The sequence below is a fragment of the Festucalex cinctus genome, chromosome 1 (assembly GCF_051991245.1).
Source record: "Festucalex cinctus isolate MCC-2025b chromosome 1, RoL_Fcin_1.0, whole genome shotgun sequence".
NCBI lineage: Eukaryota > Metazoa > Chordata > Actinopteri > Syngnathiformes > Syngnathidae > Festucalex > Festucalex cinctus.
Genome location: NC_135411.1, coordinates 65,480,021 through 65,501,799, shown reverse-complemented (window position 1 = coordinate 65,501,799; position 21,779 = coordinate 65,480,021). Strand labels below are relative to the sequence as shown.

The 21,779-nt window shown below is 41.7% G+C and overlaps 3 protein-coding genes and 3 non-coding genes across 8 annotated transcripts; 1 reads left to right on the top strand and 5 right to left on the bottom strand.

Annotated features, from left to right (window-relative positions):
- The first annotated feature begins 291 nt into the window (after nucleotides 1-291).
- On the top strand, nucleotides 292-5,190 carry LOC144005424 (lactosylceramide 1,3-N-acetyl-beta-D-glucosaminyltransferase A-like). 3 transcript variants are annotated; one of them, XM_077503603.1, is made up of 3 exons: nucleotides 292-492; nucleotides 595-742; nucleotides 3,687-5,190. In XM_077503603.1, the coding sequence occupies exon 3, from the start codon at nucleotides 3,800-3,802 to the stop codon at nucleotides 4,928-4,930; it is 1,131 nt and encodes a 376-aa protein (XP_077359729.1). In that variant the 5' UTR covers nucleotides 292-492; nucleotides 595-742; nucleotides 3,687-3,799; the 3' UTR covers nucleotides 4,931-5,190. The 3 variants fall into 3 exon arrangements, with proteins under 3 accessions (XP_077359729.1, XP_077359720.1, XP_077359711.1); XM_077503594.1 differs by having other exon boundaries at nucleotides 589-742; nucleotides 3,690-5,190; XM_077503585.1 differs by having other exon boundaries at nucleotides 589-742.
- A 2,971-nt stretch (nucleotides 5,191-8,161) lies between these two features.
- On the bottom strand, nucleotides 8,162-17,054 carry eif4a2 (eukaryotic translation initiation factor 4A2). Its single transcript, XM_077503576.1, has 11 exons — nucleotides 16,922-17,054; nucleotides 14,079-14,124; nucleotides 12,981-13,113; nucleotides 12,166-12,305; nucleotides 11,595-11,763; nucleotides 11,404-11,513; nucleotides 11,124-11,267; nucleotides 10,673-10,810; nucleotides 9,585-9,674; nucleotides 9,007-9,086; nucleotides 8,162-8,937 (listed from the first exon to the last, which is right to left on the bottom strand). The coding sequence occupies exons 1-11, from the start codon at nucleotides 16,948-16,950 to the stop codon at nucleotides 8,793-8,795; spliced, it is 1,224 nt and encodes a 407-aa protein (XP_077359702.1). The 5' UTR covers nucleotides 16,951-17,054; the 3' UTR covers nucleotides 8,162-8,792.
- On the bottom strand, nucleotides 10,902-11,087 carry LOC144007923 (small nucleolar RNA SNORA81). The gene has a single exon (XR_013280461.1). It is a non-coding gene; the product is annotated as a small nucleolar RNA SNORA81 (small nucleolar RNA).
- LOC144007927 (small nucleolar RNA SNORD2) lies at nucleotides 11,852-11,923 on the bottom strand. The gene has a single exon (XR_013280462.1). It is a non-coding gene; the product is annotated as a small nucleolar RNA SNORD2 (small nucleolar RNA).
- Nucleotides 12,853-12,924, bottom strand: LOC144007931 (small nucleolar RNA SNORD2). Its single transcript, XR_013280464.1, has one exon. It is a non-coding gene; the product is annotated as a small nucleolar RNA SNORD2 (small nucleolar RNA).
- A 3,609-nt stretch (nucleotides 17,055-20,663) lies between the features above and the next one.
- On the bottom strand, nucleotides 20,664-21,640 carry setd9 (SET domain containing 9). Its single transcript, XM_077503548.1, has one exon. It carries the CDS (start codon nucleotides 21,562-21,564, stop codon nucleotides 20,740-20,742), a length of 825 nt encoding a protein of 274 aa, XP_077359674.1. The 5' UTR covers nucleotides 21,565-21,640; the 3' UTR covers nucleotides 20,664-20,739.
- Between the last annotated feature and the right edge of the window lie 139 nt (nucleotides 21,641-21,779).

Sequence of the window (21,779 nt, the reverse complement as noted above, 5' to 3'; positions counted from 1 at the left end):
GTGACTTTATATTTAAAACCACAACAAAAACAACTCTTTATTTTAGTTTGTGACTTTTTATTACAAAATTAAACAAAAGAAAATAGTTTTGGCTTTGTTTATTGTATTTGTACATTATTCTCATAATACTCCAACTTTATTTAAAAAAAGAAAAGAAAAGAAAAGAAAAGAAAAGAAGAAAACGTTATTTAGGTAGTCATTTGGATCATGAAGGCTTAGAAAAATGTGTCTCGTGTGAGGGCTCCAGAAATGAAGTTAATTGCCCTTCCTATATTAAGTGAAAAGCTCCACCCCCATCCACACCCATATGGGGAAGCGAAAGTTGAGCGTGAGAGAGGCGGTCAAGATTGAGACCGCTCACTCAACACACTCCAGACTAACAGAGAGCAAGTCACAAGATGACATGAAGTTAAACTGATGAGCAACCTTGAACTTGATGTGAAAACCAGTAGACTTGGTGGGAAATGGGGGCCGCTTAAAGCCAGTCTTTGGGTGAGTGTCGAGCCATGGTGTGCCCTTCTATTTATACAAATGGTGGCTTTGGAAGTATGCGAACAGTGCGGCGCACATTCCTTGTGCTTGTTTTAGATGCAGCGTAAACACTTGGAAGGTTGTTATCCAGTCGAGAAGCTGTTTTTTCAACATGCAGTTGTAATAGTCGGTCCCGGCGACACCCTCAGTCAACAGTCGCGCCTGCCTGAAAGCACAAGTCTGGTTTGGTCAACGGGGTTGCCAGGATGAGGTAAGAGCACTTTCTTTTGTCCTCTGTATCATCCTTGCATGTGCGTGAGTTTGTTGATGGATGTGACGTCTCTCTTCATTGTTATTGGCAAGTGGATATTGGCACAGTGCAAACAAGGTTGGTGTACTGATTGCTTGGGTGTATCACTGTGAGTTCGTGAGCCCATTAGGCACCACGCGTCCACTGGTGATGTTTCAAACGCTCTCATGGTGCGCCGCTGCGGGAGTCCCATGCAGCTCAGGCAACATCATGATGCCCCCCTCGCAGGTTGGAGTTGCGGGAAGCAGGCTATTCTCACCCGTCGCATTGTTCTGATGCCGCCCATTGTGTCCCCACCGTGCTTTTCCACGGCTCTCAGCGCTTTCACGGCTCCCTTGTATGGCAGCATTTGCTGTGTTGGCTTTTTGCATTCAGATGAGCAATGTCTGACATTGACACCCCCCCCCCCCCCCCAAAAAAAAAAAAAAAATAAAAAAAAAAAAAAAACTTCAGCCAAACTCTTCCTGCTGCTATTACATCCCAATATTTTGTTTTTGGTTACTGTTGCACGCAAGCGTGGTTTCACTTCACCACAGACTTGAGGACCGCTGCATGAGATAAGACAGAATGTGACTTAGCCGGAAAACCGTGAACATATTCGTCAGCGATTGGCCACATCGCACACATATACAACACACTGACGGGAAAAGTGTTCTGGTCAGGAAATGTTTTGATGTGCCACATACACTGTACTGTATTATTATTGTTTTTAGTTAAACAAAAACATTGTTCAACCGTCGAGGAAGCGTATAGCACTGTAGCAGCATTTATTCTTCTTCTTCTTCTTATTATTATTGTTATTAGGGTTGGAACAAAAACATGTTTTGAATAGGATTTTATTATTATTTTAAAGGGATACTTCACTTATTTAGCCCATTATAGCAATAAATAGTTAATATTTTGTCTATAATTAATTTGATACTTTCATTATTTTCCACATACAATTAGTACCTTTTTTTTTTTTTTTTTACCAAAACACATTTTGCAACTTGCTGTCGACTGAAAATGACATCACAAGGGGTCAGGTAACCAATCACAGCTCACCTGTTTTCTAGGTTTGGCCATGTATCATAAACAAGCTGAGCTGTGATTGGTTAACTGAGCCCTTGTGATGTCATTTTTAGTCGACAGCAAGTTGCAAAATGTGTTTTTAAAGGTATTAATTGTACATGAAAAATAATGAAAATATCAAATCTATTATAGGCAAAATATTAATGTTTGACTGCCAAAAATGGCTAAATAAGTAAAGTATCTCTTTAAAGATTCAAATGAATCAAATCCTTCCTAGTTTAAAATATATTGAGATACTATTAAATCATCTTTTATTGGCAAGAGTTATCTTAGAATGAAATTGTACATTTACAGTACTGATTAGCTTGTTCAAATGTTTGTAAAATAGCAACAGAAAAGTCATTGCATCATACCCTCTCGAAATGTCCCGTACCATGTCGAATCAAATCATTCTACTTTCAAATCGAACCATCATTGAATCGTGTGACACCTCGTGTATAGAAAACCGTATTGAAACATCTTTTGTGGAGAAATGCACATCCCTATTGAAAAGGTTCCAACTAATGTATTTTTTTTTCTTCCCATTTCATGTTTTGAAAGCAGCTACATTACTCAAAATCAAATTCTGCTCATTTGGTAACAAATGTTTTATGTTTAAATCAGACTCATATTTACCCACCTTTTTCCCTTGCTTGGTGCATTGCAAAAAATATACAGCTGAGCTGTGATTGGTTAACATATTAAGTTAAGATGAAATATATAATACCTATTAATCCATATGGTCTGATTAGTGATTTTGATTTTATTTTATTTATTTATTTATTGGTCCCTCAAATCATCACCCCCTGGTGATCAGCCCCAAAAATCCTGACGGGTACATATGAATCTACAAATGTAGTTAAGCATAACCCCCCCCCCCCAAAAAAAAAAACCCACACAATTATATAATTATATAGTGTATATATTGTTGTGACGCCAATTACCTGTGATTCAAATCATAAAATGCAGAAAAATAGTGGCCAATAGTCAGTCACCAGATTCAAAACCAATTCGCTCGGTATGTGTGGTGTTCCTAAGTCGCCAATTGGACTTGTCTGGAACTCGAAAAGACTCAAACTGCCTCAATTGTATGATCATAAGGCACGACTTAACTTGGACCTTGACTACATGATTTGCCAATTCTTGCCTACTTACATTATATTTTAAAATTTGTCTTTTCAAGACTGTGTAGGCTATTGATTTTTGTTCTTGAAACAATTTTGTTGTGTGTTTGCTAACCTAGTAAGCCACCAGTATGCTATGATGAAGAGTGCAGAGGTCACCTCATAAAATGCACATCAAGGAGTGAGCAACAACTTCACCTATCAAACATCACCATCACTATATAAAGCCCACAAATGTGAGCTATGTTAACTCGACAGTTTGCCTCACAGATAGCTGGTCAAATAGTAACTAAATTTTAGTTAATAAATACTAATAACTGAGCTGACAATTTAAAGTAATGGACAATACAGAGTCTAGTTTAGAACCAGTGGAAAAACTTTGTGATCGTAAATGTACAAAGGAGCTAATTGGTGAATGTACAAAGTAATCGTGATAGGCAAACATACTTCCAATTTAATCTAAAATTCTGTCCAGTCAAAATGCTGAGCGGCGCTAGTAACTCGGGAAGAGCAGTAATCACAGTGCCTGGTGACAAACGATTTCAACCTCCATCCAGCACTTATCTTACAAACCACTGTTTTTACGATTTCACAAAGTGCCATGAAATATCCAACAGCACTCTGTCTTGTCACCACAGTAAATATGCTCTCCTTCCTCAGATGAAGATAAACGACTGCTAAGTAGCTTAATGGGCATAACTAATTATTCTGTAATGGCTGATGTTTCCCAGCAGACCCAGTGTACCCCATCGCCACCACCTCCAATGGCAGACCTGCTAAATGCTAACTGCTCCGAGCCTCCGTATCCCACATCGCAGCTCGGCCCCCCCAAGCGAGTGACAAGATGCTTTGGCGATGCCGCCGCTTATGTAAGACGCAGTGCGTCCGGCTGATCGCCACCTGTCTGGTGCTGTCGGCGCTCGTGGTTTGGTGGGACAACAGCATGGTGAACCACTTCAAGTCCTACTCGTACCGCCTCCTGGTGAACCGCTTCAGCTACATCAACAAGAGCCTCACCATCACGCGGGAGCAGGCCAGGAGCTTCAGCAACTTCCGCAACCTGCTGGACCACCCGGACAAATGCGCCGGCCGGGACGTCCTCCTCCTGCTCTTTGTCAAAACGTCCCCGGCGAACACCGCCAGGCGCCAGGCCATTCGATCCACTTGGGGGAACGAGAGCTTCATCTTGGACTCGCTGGGAGTGACGGTTAAGGTGGTGTTCGCCTTAGGAGCGCCCCGGGGACTCAACGGCACGGACGCAACCATTCAAAGGCGGCTCTTCCTTGAAGACCGTCGCCACGGCGATTTGATCCAACAGGACTTTTGGGACTCGTTCCACAACTTAACCCTGAAGCTGATCATGCAGTTCCATTGGATGCACCGGTGCTGCGCTCACGCGCGCTTCCTCATGACGGCCGACGATGACGTCTTTGTTCACATTCCCAACTTGGTGGCGTACCTGCAGGACGCCAGAGACCGGGGCCTCACCGACTTGTGGGTGGGCCGGGTCCACAGGGGCGCGCCGCCAAACCGTAGCAAGGACAGTAAGTACTATGTACCTCTGGAGATGTACCAGTGGATCTCGTACCCGGACTACACGCCCGGGGCGGGCTACGTGGTGTCCGGTGACGTGGCTAACAAGATCTACCACGCCACTCTGACACTGAATGCCTCGCTTTACATAGATGATGTGTTCATGGGCATCTGTGCCAAGGCAGTTGGCGTGTCGCCGCAGGAGCATTTGTATTTCTCGGGGGAGGGAAAGGCGCCTGACCATCTATGCATCTATAACCAGATGATTACCTCCCACGGCCACGTGGAGGACCTCCAAGGGCTGTGGAAGGCGGCCACACACCCGCGGGTGAAAGAGCGGACGTCCGGACTCTTCGGCAAGCTGTACTGCACAGCCGTCAAGATCTCTCTGCTTTGTCGATACCATCTCAACGGCTACCCTTGCATCGCCGCTTTTTATTGAGATCATACGAGGATCGTTGAAGAACAGTGCTACCTTGACTTACAAGTGACTGGACTTTGGAGCTTGTTGTGATACGAGCTGTTGCTTTGGCTTGTGAGCAAAAATTTAAGATCCGAGCGCTAGATGATGGCAGCGAATTCAACGCCGTTTGTAAGATTGTGAAAAGAATTCTTGAAAAAACAGACTTCAAGCTGATTGCCAACGCCAGTTGAAGTGAGAATCACATTTTGTTATCAAAATAAACACATAACTTTGTCTTACACATGCGTACATTATTTACCCTCTGTGGGAAAACCTGACTGCAACTTACAATTAAGCCTGGTTCACGCGGCAAGATTTTCAAATTGCCAGTCGACTTCCAAACTGTTACTGCATTCGAGGATGGTTGGAAGTTGGACTTTTCCGTGATCAAACCAGGTAGTATGTATGGGAACGCCCCATGAACTCAGAAATTTCACTCACGACTTCACCGAAAGGATAATAATGTGACGTCACTCTGAATGATAAAACATAATTTACTTGAGTATAAAACTACACAGCTTTCTTCATGCATAAATATTCAACATAACTCGACGTAACACAACATATGTGACAGTATGCCGCTATCTCCCGGCATGAAATTATAAATAAATCATAAATCAATTAGGTAACTATGGAATGCTTATGAAATAAGATAAAAACAATAAATGAAGCAAAAATGCGAGTTTGCTGGAGGTCAAAATGAGTTTCAGGACCAAAATAAAAAAAAATATTTATCCCTATCCACCATTTTGGTTGATTACTTTGGCCTCGAACACTTTCAGGTTGGAACTGGGGAAAACCAGTACAGATAAATCCGACTTGCGACCATCCTCGAATGCAGCATGTGAGAGACACCACACGTGATGAGGAAGAACACAAAAAAAAACAGGAGTAACAGTTCTGTACCAACGGCACAATCGACATATCACACTCGAACAGAGTTCATTCATGAATATTTCCTTGTTAGACGGGAAGTCTCGCAAAACCTCTCGAGATTAAACATGAACAAAAGAGAAAAATTGGGCAATTAACCGCATCCGTGTCACTTCAGATGTTTCTTAATCACTCATACTGCCTGCTAAAAATACCGTCTTTCATTTTGGACAGGAATTGGAGGGTTGAACTGACAAATTACATCTGAGTACTTGATCAACTTTTGTTTTCCTGGATACATGTCTTTCTTGACTAAAGTCAAATAAAATGACTTTTTAAAACTACAGACTGGGTTACACAGCAATGCAAAGCAGAAATGACTTGAGTGCTTTATTATCCTGTATATGAATCTAAAGGATCTGCAAACTAATAAGTCCAAAATATCTGAGCGGCTTAGTGTAAAATTCCACACAGAGAAGGAACATTTTGAAGGTGACTGATAATGGCAGCAGTTTGTGGACTGAAATAAAACCTAAAACAGCCAACTTTTCGGTTACAAGTTGTTTTTTTGTTTGTTTGTTTTTTTTCCAATGCCCATTACAAATTTTAAACAGATTCCTAACAACCTAAATCTAATATTGCACATTATCATCATAATACTGTAATGCATCAGCATTACAGTTAAACAGGTGTGGTTCCAAAAGAAATAGTTACATTTTGACCCAAAACTGCCTTGTCTTTATTAAAAAGCAGAATATCAGCTTTTATAAGATTGTGTAAGTGGCCACTGTTTACACCAATAAAAATTTATTAGAGGGCATCACATTCTATCTATAGATAATCCCTTGTAAATACAACCTAAAGGATTGTCGGCAACAGTTCTATAATATAACGACCAATCATGGCTCAGTTTACTGTCCAAACCCAGGAAACAGGTAAACCATGATTGGTCATTAGCTACTTCCTCAGCACATGTGATGTCATCATCAGTCGACAGCAAGTAGAAACATTGCTTTTTAAAGGTATTAATTGTACATGAAAAATAATTAAGTTATCAAGTTCATTCTGGACAAAATATCAACTTTTCACTGCTGAAAACTGTTCAGTGAGTCAAGTATCTCTTTAACAAAGTAACCTGGCAAGTTTACTGAATATTTTATTTTAAAGTAACCACGTACAAGTTAGTCCATACTAGTTTAGATTAGGTACCTACATAACACACATTACATTAACATACCCCATTACATTAACCATGGAAACATGCTACAGACGTAACATAAAGGTGTGAAATTAACAGCATAGAATGATAACTTAACAGGTAGGTACTGTATAACTTCGCCAACTTCACTGTACATGCACGCGCAATGGTGACTTACTGCTCATTGGCATACACTCTGGGTAAAGATAAACTATCATCGACGTCGCTAACATACAGCTAGCTCTGAAATTTAAATAACCACCTTACTGTTCTCAAAGATCTTTATCGTGTCGTTTCCCGCTCAGACGTGACGTCATTAAACCCGAAATCACGTTTTGCCTTGTATTTTTTTTATTTTTTTTTACTACACCCATCCATTTTCACTGAAGGTTGCTTCACCCTTCGCTCCCGGCTGTTTTACTGGATTTTGACTGATTTTGCAAGGCCCACAGAATATTGTGTTCTATTGCTATAAAACATGGAACCTACCAAAAGAAAGATTAGTCTCTTCGTTCATCAGGGGGAAAAAAATGTATATTTCTGTTTCTATTTTGCAGCAATTAGCATTCGAATATAGCTAAGTTTTATTATTATTTACTAATCTTCTTAGAATTGTCTGGAAACAGCTTGTTTTCATCATGGCCCTGGTTGATTATATTCTGCTGCCACCTGCTGGCCGTTTTTGTAATTACCCCCCCCACCACCAGTTCTTTGCAGTTGGGAGGCTGCACCAACACCTTCTGTATGCTCCAGCATAAAAAAATAAAATAAAAATAAAAAAATAAAATGTATAACTAAGTCTTTGGGACACAATACATTTCAAAGAACGCATTTATACCTTTTTGGGAGCAAATGAGTCAATGTGTAACCTATCAGGTTTATTTTATTACGTTGACTGTAGCGACATGTTGGTAATTTCCAAAATGCTGACTAAAGGAGTGGCTAGAGCTTTGTTGAATGATTCATTAACGGCCCCTGCAAAGTACAGACTGCAGCCAATTCGCACATTTATCCTCATCATTCTAGGATAAGTATATATATAAATTTGGAACCAATTGTTCATTGAATCTCATTACTGAAAGAGTGGTCACAAACACATCATTGGTGGCTAGTGAGTTATAACCTCAAGCCCAACACAGTAGTGTTTACAGCAAATCATTTATTAAGACATTCTTACAATTTGAGAGATGTGAGAAAAGTAGTGCAGGGGGAGGTGTGCATGTCTGTAAATGCTAATATACTCTATTGTGAGTAAAACACCAGCAAACTATGGCCACACAGAAATCATGACAGCAAGTTGGATGATATGATACATTTAAATAAACATTCACAAAATAGCAAAAACAAATCTACTATTATATAATACTGTGACAAGTGCCTCTAGTAAGCAGGCCCACAACACATTGCACATGTTAGCATAACAGAATTTGCAGACTTTATACAGCACTTATACCTTTTAGTCCACAAGTAGGTTACTAAATGGTGGAGCACATCAAATATACGCATTATAATAGAACATGGAAAGAAATGTCTGAAAAGGACCATGATAACAGACCCCATGGCTTTGTAGCTCCAACCAGCCAAAACCATGGAGGTTCCAAGTCTACAATTGTCCAAGAGGGACTACCATAGAAATAACCTCGCAAAAATATTCAGATCCAAGGTTGAGCATCAATTCATTTTTTTTCCTCCCCCACCCCCTGGAATAATAAGCACAATGAAAGTGTACAGTCAACTATCACTGCGTTTTATAAAGGAAAACCAAAAGGCTCAAATGAGGTCTGCCACGTTCATGGGCATCTCCTCCACCGTGGTATTGTAAAACGTCTCAATGTCACGCAGAATCCTCTTGTCCTCTTCGGTGACAAAGTTAATAGCAACTCCCTTTCTGCCAAAGCGCCCACCACGGCCAATTCTGAAGGAGGAAAGACGAGGAATATCGTCAAGGTTCAAGTCAGGAACACTCATTCCCATTTCAACTTACCTGTGAATGTAGTTCTCTCTGTTTGTAGGAAGGTCATAGTTGATGACCAGGGACACTTGCTGCACATCGATTCCACGAGCCTGGGAGAGCAATTGACAAATCAGTTTGTCTTTTAAATCATGACATTTGACAGTTACTAGATATATTTTGTCACTCATGTACAAGTAACAGATTCCTACATTACAGGAAACCATTGTGGAGCACGAGCACTGATCTCCCAAAGGTTCACACTGCCAAGTCATTGCAGGACATTCACAGGGTTTTTGGAAACTTTTGGGGTTTGTACAATTAGAAAATAATCACATTTTCAAGGAAGTCCAACCACGTGTATTTTCAGTTATGCAGTTGACTTAAAATTGTTCAAAAAATGTATTACTATTTGACTTCCTATGACCAGTGAGAATAGTGACAGGCAGACCAATTACATACTCTTCCACTAGATGGCAGAAGACACAATTGGCCTGTGTATCAAACTGTTACCATTGATACAAAAGAACCATAACTTAGACATTTCTCTAGAGTAAAATAGGCCATGGCTGAATAAAAGTTGTCAAACCACTTCTCCATTTGATACTAACCAGTAGATCAGTAGTGATCAACACCCTGCTTGAGCCAGACCGAAACTCTCTCATAATGACATCACGCTCCTTCTGGTCCATATCACCATGCTGTGGAGAGAGAAATCCTGTTCAGTGTGGCTACAAAAGAATTTTTAGAGAAAGAAAGAAAAAATAAAATAAGAAAAAATGTAAAACATGCTTTTATTTTTTTTAAATGAATAATCTTTTCCTTGTTCATATTTAAGCATAATGAAGTAACCCATTTTCTAAATATAAATGAAGATTACATTTTGGCCCATAGTCAAACCATTAACGACCTTTGGTCTAGACCAAAAGCAGACGGACTAATGTTTTTTTCCCCCTTTGGTGCGGTTCGTATTCACACTGTACCTTTTTTTTTTTTTTTTTTTTTTTGTAGGTGAACTATATTCCGTAAACATCGACACGCGACAATCTCTGCTCCATTGGATAGAAATGATGAGGGAGGCATTCAGCTCAAACACTGAGAAGAAGGAAAACATTGAATTTCTTGTGTGCTGCATTCCTGGCTGCTCTACATACAGTATATGTGTTGTAGATGCAAATGTGTAAAATTGTGAGTGTCAAAAGCAGTTCATTCAATACAGGTGCCACAAGACTTTCTGATTTTAGGACAGTGTTAAGAGACCTTATGCTCTGACCCACAACATGTGGGCCATTATGTGGCTAAACAGAATATGGATGATTATGTATGAAATAATTTAGTAAAAACATTCTCTACCAGCCATTTTAAACAATGCTTGGCTCGGGTGGCTTGTTAAGCACAGAAAGACACGTGTCCTACAGTTAGTGCACTTCGGCAGCAATTTGTTATCACACTTGAAGCAAACCGCACTAAGCCCGTTTGGAAGCGGCTCGAGACCACATCCAAAAGTGGACCTCGGTTCTGGTTGTTTGATCCACACCAGCATAAAAGGTCTGGACTAGCGTGGAAAGAAAACCGGTCCGTTTGAAGTGAAGTGAAGTGATATTGATGGACCCGACTGTAAATGCTGTCTGCTGGGTTAAAGAATACATATAATGGGCTCCTTTGCCCACCCGTGTAATAAAGGGTCACCAAATCTTACCAGAGCAGAAACTGTGAAGTCTCTCGCATGCATCTTCTCAGTCAGCCAGTCCACTTTTCTTCTAGTGTTGAGGAAGATCACAGCCTGTGTGATGGTCAGAGTTTCGTAGAGGTCACACAGGGTGTCCAGCTTCCACTCCTGAGTGACACACACACACACACACAAAATACATTACACACAAAATAGCATCTACAAATTCAAAATCACAATGACGTCCTTAATTGAAAAGTGATGTAGCACAGCTTCTCGAGACAATGGAGAGCGGACATTAAGAAAGAGGTCCCCCCATGCCTCATTTCCGAAGCTTTGGCTTTAATCTCCTTCTCCGGTGTACCCGTGCTTACACACCCACATCGGCTGAGCCTTGGGAGGCTCTGCTTCTGCAGTTTGAGCAGGGTGCTTTTAAAGAGAAGGCAGGTTTCAAAATTAATACCACTCTTAACAGACCTACCTCCCGCTCCACATTTATGTAGAACTGCTTAATGCCCTCGAGGGTAAGCTCTTCCTTCTTCACCAAGATGCGGATGGGGTCCCGCATGAACTTCTTAGTCACCTCCAGCACATCTGTAGGCATGGTGGCAGAGAGCAGGACAACCTACAGAAAACATTGGAAACACCAAGTGCATCTTAGATGAGTATGCTGGCAATTCAAATAAAGCATCATGTTCCACAGAGACACAATATACTATAGATTATGCAATTCTAGCTAACATTTTATAAAACAGGCTTACCTGAATGTTTGTACTCAGTTTCTGGAAGATCTCATAGATCTGATCTTTGAAACCTCGACTCAACATCTCATCAGCTTCATCCAGAACAAACATCTTGATCCATTTTGATGCTGTATGGGGATGCAGTTTTGAGTACATTTGTTCACAGCTTTGATGAATTTCATGAAGAAAGTTGACAGCATCACACTCACACAGATGTCTCCTGTTGAGCATGTCATACACGCGACCAGGTGTGCCCACAACTATATGCGGGGACTCAGCCTGAAGCTTCTGGATCTCGCTGCGGAGATTGGTCCCTCCAATACAGGCGTGGCAGGTTGCCCCCATGTAGTCGCCAAGAGCCAGAATGACCTTCTGGATCTGAAATGTGGGAGAGCAGAGGACAAGCACACCATCATCTCAAGTGGCGCACAGGTGAACGGCAGCACATTTACGTAGACAAACTGGAGAGTGATCAGTGCGTCATAAGCGCTCAACATGAAGAGTCAGTCCCGAAAGATGGTATGCTATCATTTCACCCAGTTATTCACCCCAACAAGTTCCCAAGACGACAGATGAAGTTAAGCCAGATCACCTTTTAGATCAGTGCAGTCATGGAATGAGACTACACCAAATCTTAGGGGGATAAATTGCAGATTTGCAGAATTCACACGAGTCTTTAATCAACGGTACCTTTTGGATCTGAATAGTCTCCTCAGTGTGCTGCCTAGGTCTGAGACACTGCTGAGGTATTCATGAGTCATGACCTCAGGAACAGCATACCTGCTGAGCCAGCTCTCTGGTGGGAGCCAACACCAGAGCCTGAGTCTCCTTCTGCTCTATGTCCAGCTGCTGCAAGATAGAGATGGCAAATGTGGCCGTCTTGCCAGTGCCTGACTGGGCTTGGGCAATGACATCATAGCCTGATGGCAAAAGGACACACAGTTATTTAGGGCAAGATCACAATCTACACAGGCAGTCATTTGTCACTTCGTTTTAAGTCACCAATTCCCCAACCACTGTGCCATGGCGACAAGATCGTTTTATTATAGATTTGCCGTCTTGCAGTCACCCAAGTCTAAATTTAGTCCATTTCAGATTTAAAATAAATATGGATGGATAAAAAAAAACCTCAAATTTCTATTGGACCTGTATTTACTCATTTTTCAATGAATACTTTCACAGTATCCCTATGCGAACCCAAGTCTCTTCACTGGCGTGCTGGCTTTAAAACAGGCTTGGTGGCTACTCATGTGGCCCATGTTGATGACCCTTGATTTAAGGTATGACAAAGGCTAGCCTGTTTAATAACTCACCTGTCTATATTTTTTTACTTCCTGGAAAATTATTCCACCAGGCAGCTTATTATTAATAATATTTTTTTTAGGTTTGGTGATGTGCCATGAGATTTTTCCAATGTAAAGTATGCACCTTGGCTCAATAAATGTTGGGAAATGTTGACTACACGTCGAGTGATCAGTGAGAAAAATGTATCCCCATTATTGGGTAAGTCCCGAAAGATGGTAAAGCATCATTTCACTCAAATATACTAGTTAATTGTGTGTTTTTATGTTTTTTTTTTAAATATATTACTATACCTTTAATGCAAGGGATTATAGCCCTCTGTTGAATGGCCGAAGGCTTCTCAAAACCATATGCATAAATTCCCCGGAGAAGCGTCTCCTTCAGGTTCATGTCATCAAAGTTGTCCGTAATGTCATTCCAGTTGCTCTGCAAACAAAACGCAAATGAGTACCAATGCGCTGGGACCTTGCAGCATTCATCAACCCTTCTCGCTGACGTCACTGCTTAGCTACCGCTCAGCCTCCTGGAGGACAAGCCCCCAATAAGGAATATATGGAGAGCGCTTGATTTTTGGCAAGCCTTTTTGTTAAAAAGGTGGGAAATATATAAAGGGTCACAAAAAAAAAAAAAAAAAAAAAAAAGATCGAAGCCTTCAAGCCATCTTTGCAACACATCCCTCAGTAGAGGTCAAGCCTGAGTATAAAGTGTTGTGATAACCGTGTTTAAATTTTTACAAGACAGACCCAAAAAAACAAACAAAAAAAAAGTATGATATTCCATCAATATGTACAATTTGTAATTATAATTAATCATACAATATTTCTTGATTTGGCACGTTTTGTACTGTTTGCTGAAAATCACTCCTAGTGTTTTTTTCAATTTTGAGTTAACTTTTTGCTCAAAATTACTTGAATACTTGTGCAAATAAAAGGTATGCATGATTGTTTGACTAGATAATATGGCCCATTCGTCACATCTGCCTGGAATTTACAGAGGTTAATGTTATGACCTACTGTACAGACAATAGAAAACTACCTGACACAAAATGTTACTAATACTTTTTATGAGTGCAAAGCTGTCACGTCATAGGTTCGCGAGCCACCATGCTCGCCTTCTTTCAACCAACTCCTCAGCCTCTTCCCCCTGATTTAGAATCACTGCCGGTAGCCAAAAGAATGATCTCATAACTCTCTTTGAGCGATTAGCGCTACCATAGGTCACGCACAAGTTTACCATAGCATTGGTCACTGGTTTATCAACTGTTTGTCTCATTTCCCATGTCACGCTGATTGTTTAAATTCACTCGCATTGACTCTCTGCCCTCCAGCAAGTGGTGGCACTCAAACGTGACGTCACACGAGAAGGGTCTATTGGTTGCCAAGTGCTAGTACCTCGATGACACCATCTGGCTCCATTCCATCTGGCCCCACATGGTCGCTGTTAAGACAAAAAAATTATCATCAATTAAATTCAATTTCATTTATATTATGCCAATTCATAATAGACATCTGCTCAAGGCACTTTACATAATGGAGAAGGGTCTAAGGCAAACTGCTCACACAGTTGAGAGGCCAACTGAATCCCAGATCAGCAAACATTGGAGGAAAGGGGAAAAAACTCCCTCTAAGAAAGAAACCTTGAGCAGGTCTGTGATTCAGACAGACTACTTAAAGCAATAATTTTAGAGATGGAGGGGTAAATACTTTTTTTTTTTTTTTTTTTTTTTTTTTTGAAGAGCTCAGAATTGTTCATTCGGTAGTCTTACCGATTCAACGTCTTGTCATCATTGCTCTTTTCCTTTTTTTTTTTTTTGTGTGTGTGTATGTGTGCGTGCGTTTGCGTGCGTGCGTTTGCGTGCGTGCGTGCGTTTGCGTGTGTGCGTTTGCGTGCGTTTGCGTGCGTGCGTGTGCGTGCGTGCAAATACGTATAAATTTATACTCATTCATTCACCTAAAACCTTATAAATAACCCATTACCCTTCGCCTTAACCAGGTACTTCAGAATCTTGCCAGAGTCGTGAGATTTAAATGGTCAGGAGACCAGAGAAAAGGTCAGAAAAAAAAGAAATAAAGAGAAAAGAAAGGTAAATCAAAGTGACATCCAGCACCGACCAAACACTTCCTGCCTTCCCCATGATTACAAAATCAAAGTCTTACGCCAACCCCGGAAGCCTCTAAATTCCAGCAAATTTAGCGAGATCTCAAGAGCCCAGAGGAAAAACTAAAGAGAGGAAGGAGGGAAGGATCGATAAGGCAGAGTGAGATCAATAGAAGCCAGTACATCCAATCCATCAAAGTGAAGTCCAGCACCAACAAGACCCCTCCTGCGTGGTTACAAAACCGGAGTCTTATGCCAACCCCAGAAACCTCATACTTCTAATAAATTAAGATCTCAAGTGACCAGAGGAAAAACTAAAGAGAGGAAGGAGGGAAGGATAGATAAAGAAAAGTGAGAACCACAGACACCAGCACCAACTGATTCAAGGGGCTGTGGGAGGGAGAGGGTACTTCTGTTGAGTTTCAGTAGATGCTGGTGCGACGGATCTGGCATGCATAAGGACCACCACCAAAGAGAGAAGCCGTCAACCGCGGTCCAGCAAAGCGAGCACCCCCCCCCCCCCCCCCCCCGGAATCCCCAGGCCGCGGCAGCACCAAGGCCACCCCCAAGCCACCCGAGCGGACACCGGTCAGCGAGCCGACCCAGACACCCGGAACACCCCCGCCCCAGCCCCGGCCCACACCCCCGAGCCCAAGGCCGCAGAACGAGGCCCAGCGGGCCCCCACAGCGCCCCACCGGTCCCCAGCCCCCATCCCCCCACGACCCCCCCGCACCCCACCCAAACCCGCCATCCACCACGACCCAGGCCCCACCACCCCCGACCCCCAAACCCCCGAACACACCCCGACCCCCAGCACCCAACCCCCCACCCACCCATACCTCCACCCCCCCCCCCAAACAAGCCGCCCCCCCCCCGACGGCCGCCACCCCCCCCCCCGCGAACCCGGCCCCCCGCGAGAACCCCCCACCCACCCCCGGAAACCGGCACCGGGCAGCAGCGCAGAGAGGGAAGATGTGCCCACCCCACCTCCAGCCGCGCGAGAGTGGAGGGGTAAATACTAGGTATCAATGGGCCTATACAAGGCTTATATCAAGGTATCGATACTCGTGAAGCCCTATTGTGGCCATTTTACAATGAGGAACTAGAAATGTTCCTCAATTCCCTGAAATTTGAAAGAAAATCTTTCTTTACAATTACCTGTCTTTTAAGTTGGTGAAATGGTAAAATACATGAATTCGTGATTAATGTCCTAATATACAGTAAAGGTAGTTATCCCCTTATCTGATCCTCGATGTTCCTACAGTATTTATTGCTCAGTAGATTCGCTGCAAGGATAATGATCACACATTCAAAACGTTTGAGTTGAAGAAAAACACTATTCAAAATCTTTACAGGACACAGATATGGAGGGACTCATGACTGGGTTTGCCTTGGGCCCCCAAATGACTGAGCCCCCGCGACCACGTGGTGCGACCACGTGGTGCGGTTAAGACTACAGTTATGGCGCAGTCGTGTCGGATGATCAGTAACTTGAAACAAAATTAGAGGAAAAACAAGATTGTAAATATTTCGTGTGCAATGATAGGTTGACCTTGGCCCGAAATGACTCCCGTAATATTCATTTCATTAGCTCAATTTCACAAGCCGGGCCGGGGTCGATTGACTACATTCCAAAAAGTGCCGCTTATGTAAGAGCAGGTTTCGGACCCGGGTTTGGACTTTGGGATCAAATCGCGCCATAACTTGTAGTCGTATGCCTTCTTTGAAAAAAGCTCAACATGGAGCCCAAGGTTCGATCACAGAGGCAACATGTCGGCCGGTTGGGCCTGTACTATACTACTGTCGTCAGCGGAGAATTGTACTGCAGCTATCTATATCTAACGCAGGTCGCCCCGTTCATATTTAAACCTAAAGCATCGATAAACACAAGGTAGACAATATCACTAAATAATTGATTATTTCGTCAAATTTCATAGAGTGAAGATGGACTCGAGAACGCATACCCGAAAACCGTTAGCTATCCGTCCCGATAGCCGCGTCGGCCTCCGGGCCTAGGCTGCTATTCAGTTAAGACGACGAAATATACAGCGAAAAAAATATATACTTAAATACACTTTTAACCCACGCGTTGAAACAATATTTCGGTCTCCACGTGATTTATTTTTTATTTTTTACCTGTTGTAATCAGCACAATCGTTAGACATGATACGTATCCAAGCTCGGCATGCGACTGGAAAGATCGCTGATGGCGACGCCAACTGCCTTTATGCGGCCGAACTACTTTCACCGTTTGAGCTCAATACTCGCTATCGTCGAGAATATTATTTATGCTGTGTTTATATTTTTTTCGAAACATCATAATAATAATATAACACCTATCACCTAGTTGAAATATTGTCTACAAATATGCGTAAAAAACGAAATCATATCTTACTATATTTTTTAGCGGAAGGATTTTGCAGTGATAAACAGTGCTGCGGCAGCTACAGTGCTCGGGAGAGGACAAACGTATGGCCGTCGAGGTTGTGTAACAGGGTTGTCATTGAGCCAAAAGTGTCGTTTAAATGAAACTATGCATTGTATTATGAAGAGAAAAACATGATCTATTTGTTTTTTAATATTATGGAGGAGTCGAAAATTTCTTACATATATGTACTGATGTAATATAATCATTACTGTAGTTTTCAGTGGTCCATTGTGATTTCCTGAAAACAAGTCATTCTCAAGTATCGTAGCCTATTTTTATTTTTTTTTTAAACCGTGACCTTACAACCAGTATGGTTTTCGTTTGTTTGATTTTCACGCACTTCTCGTTCAAATACTCTGTTGAACTATACCTAATGGCCAGTGAATTTACAACATGCTCTAACCGGCATGATATCACAGAGACAATCAATGCTGGGTACTATTTAGAATGCTTTGACAGTGACTGATAGTGGATGACATGGGTCATATTTACCACCATGGAAAGTGACAGCCACATATGGAGAACTTGCACCAGACATACAGTACATGATGTTAGAGATTCACTAGTGCTAGTGTTTGTAGATCGTTTCATTCATCCAAGTCATTCTTTCTCAGGGCATTGAATCGATTGCAACTGGACTACTCTGGTTGTCTTACAACACATTTTGCCTGTCATCTGAGAATGCTTCATCACTTCATGCATGAAAGCTTGGTTACGAATCAGGATTGAACAGCCTGTTTAACTTTGTAAAAAAAACAACAACAACAAAAAAAAACCGCCAAGTTCCCTGATTTATTTAATAACTTGACTTTAGCAGCTTGAACACGGAAGTGGGTCAAAAAGAAGCTCGCTCATTGACTAGCCATGCGAATAGTGCTTGTTTCGTTCTCGTTTATCTCCGGAAAAACAAAATGCCGAGTAAACACAGCTGTTATGGAACTTGCAGAAACCACTCCAGACATTACAACCGTCCACATACGAAAGGTGTATTCTTTAGTTGTTTCCAGAAGCCAAAAATTCAGAGTCATAAATGTGAACGGGATCAACTTGTGCGGACGTCCAAAGGAGCAGTTTAACGCCAGCGAAGTGAAGCGTTTCACCTTCATATGGAGTAAACATTTTGTTGGGGGGGCATGCATACATTCTAGATGAAAATCCTGCCCTTGTCAGCCACCGCCGTCCCAAAGAGGCAAGTGATTGTCTTTATTATTATTTATTTATTTACTTACGGGTTTGGTACTACTTCAAGGGGGGCGTGTTCAGAGAAAGTCACGTGACGTCAGGATCTCTATACAGTACTTCAGTTTTATACAGTAACTGTACAAACAGGCCAGGTGTGGTGTATTATGGGCTTACGCAACATTATTCTACATTCAACTTAGGCAGGCTTGTCTCATATTGTTTAGCCTTGGCGCCATGGAGTCTTTTTTTCTATACTAAGAGTAATTCTAGGTCATTTTAATTAATGCAATTTATGACTTCTCCTTTACTAACTAATGGAATCGTTCATATCCAAATTGCAAGGTATAAGTGGAGTGCAATTTATTGACATTATGGAGTTATTCAGAAACAAGGCTGACTTGCACAGTAGTTTTACTTTACAGTATTCCAATAATGTGAATGGAATACTTCCTGCACTAGTATCTGAAGGGATGATCAAGCAGTGTTTATTTCTGTCTTGCATTTATTTGCTTGTGCACTATGTTTTGAGTGACTCATCCACTGAAACAGGTGCTCATGGGCGGGCCCTGTTGAAGTCCTGTTTAGAAAGTTAGACCCTTGAACTTGGCGTTGTATTATACATACATGTTTACAACAAAATTATCTTACAAACATAATTGGTCTTTATTTGAATATTATTACTCTTGATGCGACAAAGAAGACCAATTATGAGTCTGCATAGTGCTCAACAATGCCATCTGGTGGGGCCAGGCCCCACTTGCCCCAAATGCAGAGAGATCACTGGCTAATTGTAAAAGTTAGACCAAAGCACCGGATAAAGGACAGATCAAGGGTTTCTTTTAGATAAATATAAGATGTAACTAAAACAGAAAAGTTCATGAAAATAGCAATATTTACCTCGATGTTGGCGGCGACTATAGGAGGGACCAAGAAGAGTCAAATGGACATTGTCACACCCCCATTACAAGATGACCAATGAAAGTTGTTGTAGCGGGTTCCAAGCTGACCAATGAAAAGGCTTCTATCATCGGTTAAGCGGAGGACCCCGCCCACATAAGTCAGAAAAAGATTTACAACTGCAAAGTAGATTTTCAACCGCAAAACAGATTTGCAAACAAAAGTCAGGAGTTGCAAACAAAACCGAAAAACTTCTATGCAAGTTTTTGTTGTTGTTGTTTTTTTTTTTCTCCATGACAAATCCATTAATTTTGTTTGGAATTTTTTTTTTTTTTTTTTTTTTTGCATTTTTTTTTTTAAATTTCAAATCCCGAAGGACAATTACCATTTTTTGTTTGAATTCTTTTTTGTGGTTGCAAATCCCTTTTGTTTGATTGAATTTTTTTTAAATTGCAAATCTCTTTTTGATTGAAAGTAAATTTTCTCTCCGTACCATAAGTGTTTAAAAAGCTTCATCTGCCCATCACTAGGTCTAGGCTGCTATTCAGTTACACGACGAAATATAGCGCGGAAAAAAATGACTTAAACTTTTAACCCACACATTGAAGCAATATTTAGCTCTCTGCTTGATTTTTACTACCTGTTGTAATCAGCAGAATCGTTAGACATGATATGTATCCAAGCTCGACATGCGACTGGAAAGATTCCTGATGGCGGCAACAACTGCCTTTATGTGACCGAACTACTTTCACTGTTTAAACTAAAAAACTCGCTATCATCGAGAATATTACGTTGTGTGTATATTTTTTCACATCATATTAAAATATAGCACCTATAAATTAGCTGAAACAGTGTCCACAAATATGTGTAAAAATTAAATCATATCTTACTATATTTTTTAGCGGAAGGATTTTGCAGTGATAAAGAGTGAGTGCTGCGGCAGCTACAGTGCCCGGGAGTATGACTGTCGAGGTTGTGTAACAAGTTTATGGACAGGTTTGTCATTGAGCCAAAGGAATGGTTTAAATGAAAGTATGCATTGTATTATGAAGCGAAAAATATGATATATTTGTTGTTGTTGTTGTTGTTTTTTTTTAAACATTATGGAGGAGCCAGAATGCCAGATGTCTTACATCAGCTATAGACCCTTCTAGTGTGACGTCATGTTGAAGTGCGCCCCTAGCGGTGGAGGGCAGGTCGTCAATGCGAGTGAATTACAAAACACTCAGTGTGAGCTAGAAAATAGGTCAAACAGTTGATAAATCAGCTACCAATGCTAAGGTGAACTTGTGCACGGCCGACGGATGCTCTAATGGCTCCAAGAGAGATGAGTTGTGTGATTACTGTAGCCAAGTAAGTGTAACAAAGAGCTGTGGAGGCACACTTTATTTCTGGTATACTTCTCAGACTGACTGATACTTGTCAGGTTCATCTTATATTGAAGCTTCTAGTGCACAAAAGTGTAGTAGTTGGAAAATAGCTCCTCTCCTGCTGTAATGTCTCTGAGTGATACAAGGACCACACAGCGAAGAGGTCTCTGTGAGTGTGGGTTGTAGTTGACATTGGGAAGATAGCGGCGAAACTCCATGGGGAAAGTGTCAGGAACGTCATATTCCTGGTAGCACACATTGGCGGGCCTCTCATTGGAGCAGTTGTTCACATACTGACCCACGGCCAGTGGATTCTGTGGAGTGACTGTCAGCCAGGTGGTATCACTCGTCACAAAAGGGCCAATTCGGTCTCTGCCACTGCATGATTTGTACACCATCTTGGAGATCCCTTTGTCATTTCCATCAATCAAGACACCATCTATGCATCTAAAGACAAATGGGTTTCTGATGGATTGGAGCAGAATAGGCTCATAAGCTTGGTAGATGGTGCCAGGATACATGGCAACTGTTGCTCCTTTATGTACCACCCCCCTGGTGACAAACACCCCAGTTCCTGCATAAGGAAGTGTGCTGGGCTTCCGGTCGATGCAAAATCCAAGTGATTGAAACATGGCATCATGTAGGAACCGCCGGTTGTCACCTGTTACCTGGCTGTGGAAGTTACCGAGCTCCACACGACGATTCGCACTGTGGAGAACTCGGAAGAGCTGCAGGAGGTTCCGTGACACCTCTTCGTCGGCGACCAACTTGTCCTCACAGCGCCCTTTAACTTGTCGAAGTGTTTTCTCATTTTTAGAAATATTTAGGATAATCCAAGGCAAAAATCGGTGTCGGTATGACTTCCACTTGAGACGAAATCTCTCCAGTACTTTTCTTAACATTCAGAGGCACAAGGAACACTTCAGTACTTGGATAAATGGATGGGATGATGGTTGCAACAATAACTTAATCGCTTGCGACACGCGGGGCTTCACAGTAAAAGCAAGTTTGGTCCTGGCTTATTGGAAGTCGCTATAGCCAGGACCAAGTCTGCTTTTTTGGTCGATACAATATAAAATTATACTTTTTTGTTCCTAATTATTTATTTAAATTACTC

Coding starts and splice junctions, on each gene's coding strand:
- LOC144005424 (XM_077503603.1), top strand. CDS start 3,800: ATGCTTTGGCGATGCCGCCGCTTATGTAAGACGCAGTGCGTCCGGCTG.
- eif4a2 (XM_077503576.1), bottom strand. CDS start 16,950: ATGTCTAACGATTGTGCTGATTACAACAG. Junction 11,764..12,165: donor CCAGAGAGCTGGCTCAGCAG/GTATGCTGTTCC, acceptor CCCACATTTCAG/ATCCAGAAGGTCATTCTGGC. Junction 10,811..11,123: donor ACATAAATGTGGAGCGGGAG/GTAGGTCTGTTA, acceptor TGTGTCACTCAG/GAGTGGAAGCTGGACACCCT.
- setd9 (XM_077503548.1), bottom strand. CDS start 21,564: ATGTTAAGAAAAGTACTGGAGAGATTTCGTCTCAAGTGGAAGTCATAC.